This window comes from Saimiri boliviensis, chromosome 7, assembly GCF_048565385.1.
Source record: "Saimiri boliviensis isolate mSaiBol1 chromosome 7, mSaiBol1.pri, whole genome shotgun sequence".
Taxonomy (NCBI): domain Eukaryota; kingdom Metazoa; phylum Chordata; class Mammalia; order Primates; family Cebidae; genus Saimiri; species Saimiri boliviensis.
The window spans coordinates 4,233,228-4,241,209 of record NC_133455.1 but is presented as its reverse complement, the minus strand read 5'-3'; the positions used below and the strand labels follow the sequence as shown (position 1 = coordinate 4,241,209).

Here is a 7,982-nt window from a genome sequence, read left to right as displayed (position 1 = left end):
GTTTTTTGTCCTATCCAAATGCTGAAACTATCCTTCAATGCAGAGGCGGCTGAGGGATCAGCAGACGCCCTGGCACATCCCAGGGCTGTGCAGGAACGCGCCTCCCCAACCCCTTCAGGTTCTGACTCGGGAAGCTCTGCGCCTTTCATGTGACAGGTGACGAATCCTCATGACACCCGTGTGCACGTGCCAAACTAACTGCGACCGAGGACAAACCACACAAAGAACCAGGTCATGGATCACAAATTAGAGATGCTTTTATAATAAAGTTATGCCAAAAATACAGCAACAAATACAGAAAAATTATTAATGAACTTGGAAGCGCCAGATACATGTACAATAACAATACAAAAATGTGACCAAACAGTTCAAGTTCACATTTGACACTTCCAATTGTTTTTAATTACACTATTTCTGTTCAAAAGACTGTTTTACTTCAATACAACCATGATCAGTCTTTAGTCTCAATCGTACCAAAATAAAGCTATATATAAGCACTGACTAGATAAGGTGTGAAATACCCGTGAGTTGCTCTGTCGCTTGAGATAGGACAGATGGTCTCAAATGACACCTATGCATGCCTGGTCTTAAAGAAAAGTAATGTCGATGGTTTGAAAAATAAGTACTTTTGGAAGCAGGAGATGAAATGTGTTTACTACCGGCCTAAATCAAAAAACATGGCAAGCGTAAGACTGTTCTTATGGAGGAAACCATAAATACGTCATAGATGCAAAATCCTTGCATCTGACCATGCTTTAAAAAAAAAAAAAAAAAAATCCTCACTTTCCTCAATGTAAGTAACAGTTGATTATTTTTTACAGTGAGATTATATGGTTATGGGAAGCAGGCGATACTATTTAAGAAACTGGGATGCCAACTATCATGTGTAGTTTCCCAAGACTTTGCAAACTCCACTTGTGGGTTTTTGTGAAAAAGGGAACCAGCTACAGGATTCACAGAGACCTTGAATGACACACAACACACTGGAAATCTGCAGCTCTCCTCCCGGGCCCGGCGTGCCAGGAGACAGGCTGCGGTAAGGCACTTACCTAGCTCCTTTGGATAGAAGGAAAGAAAAAAATCAATCCAGGCAACATGCAAGTTTCAGTGAAGTCAGACATTTGGTGGGAATTTAAAGTCTTGCCTGTTCTCAGTGCACCCTGTCAGTTCCTGACGTGTCAGCCTCAGAAACCGCACGCAGCCTCAGGAGGGTCAGGCCCTCCCGCCGCCGGGCACGCCATTGGCTCTTGATCGCTGATGGTCTCGCTGATGGTCGTATTTCACAGAAACAATGAGGAAAAGCAGGAGAGTAGCTCCTTGAATAGCAGCCAGAAGAAAAAAGTAATAGTTCAAATAGCAGCCGTTGATATTACCTGGAGAAAACAAAAGGAGAGCCGCAGGTAAGCTGCACTGCTACAGAGGGTTTTAGACTTGACTATTTCATCCGGTTCCTACTAAGCTTTAACTGGAGTCATTAAAAAAGAAATGAATGTTGTCTCTGCAGTCCAAGATACGCAAGTATCTTGCTTTCAGAACCAATGGAGAAGCTCCCTGAATTGGATATGTCTCCAGCGGGGGCTCTGGAGGTGGCTCTCTGTAGCCCCCCACCTACTCCAGCAACCCATCCCTCTCTTCTGCGAGGTAAAAGGAGTAGGTTCCCTGAGGAAACTGGAGGAAAGGAGCTCCCCAGGACTCAGGAAAACCCCTGCGTAGTCTGCAGAGACACAGGAGGTGGTGAAGGGGACAGCGTCGACACAGAGGGTGCCGGAAGGCAGGCGGCAAGCCAGCAAACCAGGAGCAAGCGGACACTTGCCAAGCCAGCCTCCGGTGACTGCTAGTCCCCCCATGCCAGAACATCTGGGCCAGGTGCAGACATGACCTTCCTGTGCTCTTGCCACCAGAACAGTGTTGGCAGGTCTGGTGTGGTTTCCTTCCTGCCTTCCCTCAGGCCGTGTTCTGCCCCTCATCTATGTCAAGGGAACTTCCTCCACTTACAGTTATGATTGGCCTGTATTTCTGAGCAAGGCAGACATGAAGATAACAAGAGAGCACCCGATTATCTCCTGATCGAATCCTGAGGTGAACGTCTTTGTAACTTGGCTACAGAATCCGTGTGCTTTTTCACATCGCAGATCACACGATGACACAGCCTGAACATCGTGAATTCTGGAGTCACTACCTGGGTCACTGACAGGAAACAACACCCCCAACGCACCATGGCCGACAGCTGGGCAATGCGTTCCATGTATCAAAGCAAGAGATGAGCTGGTTTCTCAATGTGTCTTAAATATGTCTGGGTTTTAGCATCCTCAAACTGACACACAGCAGATACCTCTGCATACTTAAATAACAAGAGTTAGTATACACTGAATACCCAACTCAGTCTCAGGCACTACGGAGGCATTTTACAAGCAACGTTTACATCCCTAGCAGGATGGACAGTGCAGAGGCTCAGGTCATGGGTCATGAAGCCCAAGAGACAGGGCTCAAATCCGGGCGTCTGAGATCTCTGTACTCAGTTTCCTCATCTGTAAAATGGGGAAAGCACTGAGGAGCAGCAGTTCAGAAAAAGTGCTCAAGAGGGAGCCTGGACACAGTGAGGGCGCCAGCAGCACGTGCCACGGTCATAATCCCCGTCACAAGGTCTGGAACTGTCCACTCGGCAAACTGGCACTCTCTCCAGCAGCGAGCAGTTTAGCAAGCACCAGCTAACATCACCACTGAATGTTGAGACACGGTGTGCAGAAAACGGAAGGACATTGGCCTGTCACGACTGATCATCCAGGATGGTCCAGGCCAGTCCGCACATCGCCCTGTGCTCTCCAGCATGGCTGCCGCCACCACCACGGCCGTCCCTGTCCCTGCACCGCGGGCACCACCTACCGCTGGCTGGAAAGCACCACTGCAAATTTCTGCACGACAAGGTCACAGGCACGTGTGGCCAGCAACGTCACGAGGGAAGCGAGTGCTTTGGAATCAAGTTGCTCCATTTTCTGCTCCTCTTCAAAAGCACTTTCTCATTTGTCTATTTTAAAAAGTGAGACTTCCTTTCTTCCAAAGATCTTTTTAAAGTTGGGTTATTCTGACACTTCCTTTTTCTGTCTGAACGTTTAACACATGTTCAACAGTGCATTTATCAAATAAACACAATGCAATGCATGTCTGGGCCGGGCACAGTGACTCACATCTGTGATTCCAGCACTTTGGGAGGTGGAGACAGGTGGATCACCTGAGGCAGGCACTGAAGACCAGCCTGCCCTGTGTAGTGAAATTCCGTCTCTACTAAAAATACAAAAAAAAAAAGCTGGGCGTGGTGGCGGACGCCTCTAATCCCAGCTACTCCGGAGGCTGAGGCAGGAGAATCGCTGGAACTCAGGAGGCGGAGGCTGCAGTGAGCCAAGATTGTGCCACTGCACTCCAGCCTGGCCAACAAGAGTGAAAACCCCCATCTCAAAAATAAATAAATAAATAAACCACAAACATCTGTATAGTAAGATCTCACATTTTTAAGAAAGCCCATTCACACCAACTACAGAAGATAATAATTTCCTGTGTCTATTGATTTGGAAAGAGAGCTGCTAACACCCTAAATTCTACCAGACTGAAGTTTTCTTTCTTTCAACAGATGTTTTACAATATTCAGTCCTTATCACTTGCCAGGCTCTGTCCTGGACAATCAGTGGCAATGCAAGCCCCAGCTTCCTGGAGCCTGGCACTGGCTGTCACTGGTACCCCAACATTGGCATTTGATGCTACCAGGATGAGGTTGTCATCAAAATATCAATGATATCATTTGATGTTCCTATTTTGAAAGAGAGTCTCCCCTAAATGTAACAGTTACTGAAAATTTCCTGCTAAAGCTGGCAGGCCACGTGAACTGAAAAGGCTGTTCTGCCCTGTGGAAGCAGTGATGCAGTCGGAGCCAGAGGTGGTGGGGTCTGAGCAGGAGCAGTGTCTCAGTCTCAGCCGGAGCAGTGTATCGGTCTGAGCCAGAGTGGTGGGGGGGGTCTGAGCAGGGTCTGAGCCAGAGCAGTGGTGGAGTCTGAGCAGCGTCTGAGCCAGAGCGGTGGTGCGGCCCGGTGGTGAGGTCTGAGCGGTCGCAGTGGTGCAGCCTCAGACAGCAGACACACATCACACAACGTCAGGATCTGTCTTAGGGTGGCATTACACAGGGTATTTGGACACACCTATGTCAAAATCTCCCGTGCATTCCTGGGCCTCTTCACAGGCAGAAGGATAATGACATAAGAAGATGGCAAACACTGGGGTTTTTGACAACTGACAGACAAGACTCTTGGGCCCCGGAGGAAAGAGTGCATCTGTCCCCCTGGGTCACACAGGGGAACATGCAGGACAGGCATGTACAGTAGCCCCACACTGCTAACACCCGGGCGCTCAGTGACAGCGGCATGGATAAACGAAGGAGCGGTACTCCGAAGTACAGGGAGATGCTGACAGGCAGAGTGCTGGTGAAAGCAGACCGCCACAGCCCAGCACAGGGCAGGCAGGGTAGCCTGTGGGGGCAGACGTCGAGCAGTGCGGATTTACCTTGGGTGGGCCAGTAACCTAAGGAGAGACCCAAGGAGGGCTTCCAAAAGATCCTCCATTTAGATCTAGACTGCAAACCACAGGCTGCATGCTTCAGATCTGAGACCTCTACCATGGTATGCATGTTCTCCCCAGTTTAAATAACACCAATAAAAGGAGCCTGCTGGGAGGGCGGCCTCAGAAACAATGTAGCAAAACTCTGGGGACTCTCCCTTCATGGTCCTGTGACTATAGAAAGCGATTTCCTGTGTCAATCACGAGATGCTGAGGCAGGGACGGGGACCAGGGTGGCACAGACACCCCCGGAACCTGGCCCGAGAGCTGCTGCCCTTCCAAGAGCACACGAATTCTGAGGGAACGCTGAGGAGTGGGCTTCCTATGATTTCCCACGTCACAGCCTTTATTTCTCCACCCAGGACGCCAAGGGCTGCTTGACAGATGAGCTCCAACTCTCCCTACTGCTGTGAACCCAGGAGGCTGCCACGCGGCCCAGGGCACACCTGGGGCTGCTGGAAACACGCCTCCTTCATGAGACACTTCCCATCCTTGCAAACAACAGACAGACCCCAGCCCACCCCAGCACACTCGCCCTGAGTGCACCAACGCAGGGGAATCCACAAACCACCTGTCAGAAATGATGAATGAAGATAAACTCTGAGATGTGAAATTAAATTAAGAATGAGGATTAAATGACTGGAAAGCAACAAAAATGACAAAAACAAGCCAATCCTTTAAGACACACTTAAAGATAAAAACCAAGAAACAGAATCTTTGTCTTCAGAACTATGGACTTGAGTCTTGATTTGAAGGAAGTCTGTTCCGTGACACTCAGAACCCACGAGAATCCTCAGACCTCACTGTGCACGTGTATATTACTCCTGGGCTGTTCATCTTCAGAAGAAATTCTGTTTCAAAGGCAATCTACTTTATTATTTTTTTGTTGAGAAGGAGCTTTGCTCTTGTTGCCCAGGCTGGAGTGCAATGGCGCGATCTTGGCTCACTGCAACCTCCGCCTCCCTGGTTCAAGCAATTCTCCCGTGTCACCCAAATCCACTTTCCCTCTTCAGAGCAAGCAGCCCTAAGCTGGCCATGGAGGTGGCGTCCACAGCCAGAAAACACTGGTGACAAGTGTCCACGCACATTGGTGGCCTCGGGTTCTGGGCCTTATATTAGGACTCCACAGGCCTATAGTAGTGGAAGGACTCTGGGAATTCTGCAATTTCTGTAGAAAAATTCCTAAATGTTCATCAGACTCTCAAGGGGATCTGCAACCTAAGTGGCTACATATGACCAGACCAGAGCAAATGCCACAAGATTATACAAGAAAATGTACCAAGGTTATTTTCATAGCTGAAATATTTTTACAAAGGAAAAGAAAAAAGAAACCTTCACTTGCCAGGTCCATTTACAAGCAATCGTAAACCTGGAGAAAGCAAAACTGTGGCTCTGTTTTTTACGAGTGGCTCTGTTCACCACTCAAGATGCCACCTACTGGTATTAATTGTAAAACCCATTATGACTGATCATAAGTCATGTTTATTTTTAAAAGTAACTTACTATCTATCCCAGTCTTTTTCATATCAGAAAAGGGACTGTTAGGAAAAGGCAAAAGTATACTGCCAAGTTAGGTGGCGGTGAGCCGAGATCGTGCCGTTGCACTCCAGCCCGGGCAACAAGAGTGAAACTCTGTCTCAAAAAAAAAAAAAAGAGAGAGAGGGAAACCTGTGGTGCAGGTCCAGCCGCCTCGGGAAGATGCGCTGGATGGAGGTGGTGAAGGCGCTGCGCGGCCCAGGACGTTCCCATAGCAGCAGGGGGCGCAGCAGCTGCTCGCTGGGCTGTGGCCGGGCCGGGGATGAGCAGACAGATGTGCTTATCTCTTGAAAACTGTTCCTGATGCAGGTAAACTGCAGTGCAGTGAAACGAGTGTGGACAGGCAGCTCGGGACGGGCCCCTCCACGTGGAAACACCTCTGCTCACTCAGCCATTCCCTCAGTCCCCACGCCTCCCCTCACTGGCTCTTCTGAAAAGGGACAGGATTCTGGCTCTTACCGAAGTCCGTGTGGCTGCTCATCCACCCAATGGCTTTGATGGATACCAGTGCCAGCAGTCCAGAACCCACGAATGATCCGACGCCGGAGAAGAAAAAGAACAAGCCCATTATGGCACTCTGCATGGACTTGGGGGCAGCTGAGTACGCAAACTCCAGGCCTGAGGAGAGAGGGAGGGTTGTTTTTGTTAAAGGAGCACTGGAACACACGGCATCAACACTTTCGCCTAACAGGACAAAGGAAGCACGGGATCTCCTAGGGACTGAGTCCTGCAGACAGGCACAGCCTCTGTCCTACTAGGAGGGCGATGCTTACTGGCCATCAAGAAATCAGTGGCGACAGGCCAGCTCTCATTCTCCTGGCCACTGGGACACTTCCTAACACATTTAATAAGTAGAAAGTTAAACTCCTTGCTCTCAAGCTTAAAGGTGTGATTTGTTGGCTCTTAGACTTTTGTGTTCCTTAGAGATTAAAGAAAAAAATTGTCCTATATTGTCAAGGAATGGGAGCTTGAAAACAAGTACATACACTAAACTGGGAAAGCTACATAAGGATTCTATTTCAAAGGCAATCTACTTTATTATTATTATTATTATTATTATTATTTTGCTGGGATGGAGTTTTGCTCTTGTTGCTCAGGCTGGAGTGCAATGGCATGATCTTGGCTCACTGCAAACTCTGCCTCCCTGGTTCAAGCAATTCTCCTGCCTCAACCTCTCAAGTAGCTGGGATTACAGGTACATGCCAACATGCCTGGCTAATTTTTTGTATTTTTAGTAGACACAGGGTTTCACCATGTTGGCCAGGCTGGTCTCGAACTCCTGACCTCAAGTGATCCACCTGTCTCAGCCTCCCAAAGTGCTGGGATTACAGGTGTGAGCCACCATGACAAAGGCAATATACTTTAAAATTATTTCGGCAAGCCCATCTATAAATTTATGATAACTAGACATGGATATGTGCAGTGTGTTCTAAACAGAAGTCCATTCCGTTGTGATTTATTCCCTTTACAAATTCATTAGCCAATTCTGCCTAAGTTTTCTCAAGTGAAAACCACCCGACTACTGCCCACACATCCATCCACCTCTGCATGTAACTAATCTTCTCCTGCCTCACTCTCAGCAGCCAGACAGATCTGTCCAGAATACACTTGTTCCCCCACTACAGGATCTCACTAATAGGGAAAGGGAGGCCTGTGAGAACATGTTTCTAAAAATTCAATCTGCTTCCTCATGTGCATCTAAATGAAGCGCACTGACAGCTGTGAGCTCAGCCCAGCCACCGGGGCAGCACCGCGGAGGGCCCTGCTGGGAACTACCCAACGGGGCTGCTTTCTTCTTCTCTGTCCCGTGGCACTGACAGAGTAGTTAACAAACTTGCATGAAA

At 48.6% G+C, this 7,982-nt stretch overlaps 1 protein-coding gene across 1 annotated transcript in view; it reads right to left on the bottom strand.

Annotated features, from left to right (window-relative positions):
- Nucleotides 1-235: 235 nt before the first annotated feature.
- The window catches only part of SLC15A4 (solute carrier family 15 member 4), a 28,836-nt gene continuing 21,089 nt past the window's right edge, over nt 236-7,982 (bottom strand). The window contains exons 7-8 of the mRNA XM_010347674.3: nt 6,598-6,756; nt 236-1,373 (exon numbers count right to left, since the gene is read on the bottom strand). Of these exons, the coding sequence (XP_010345976.2) occupies nt 1,213-1,373; nt 6,598-6,756 (320 nt within the window). The 3' untranslated portion in view covers nt 236-1,212. The remainder of the gene's footprint in view (nt 1,374-6,597; nt 6,757-7,982) is intronic.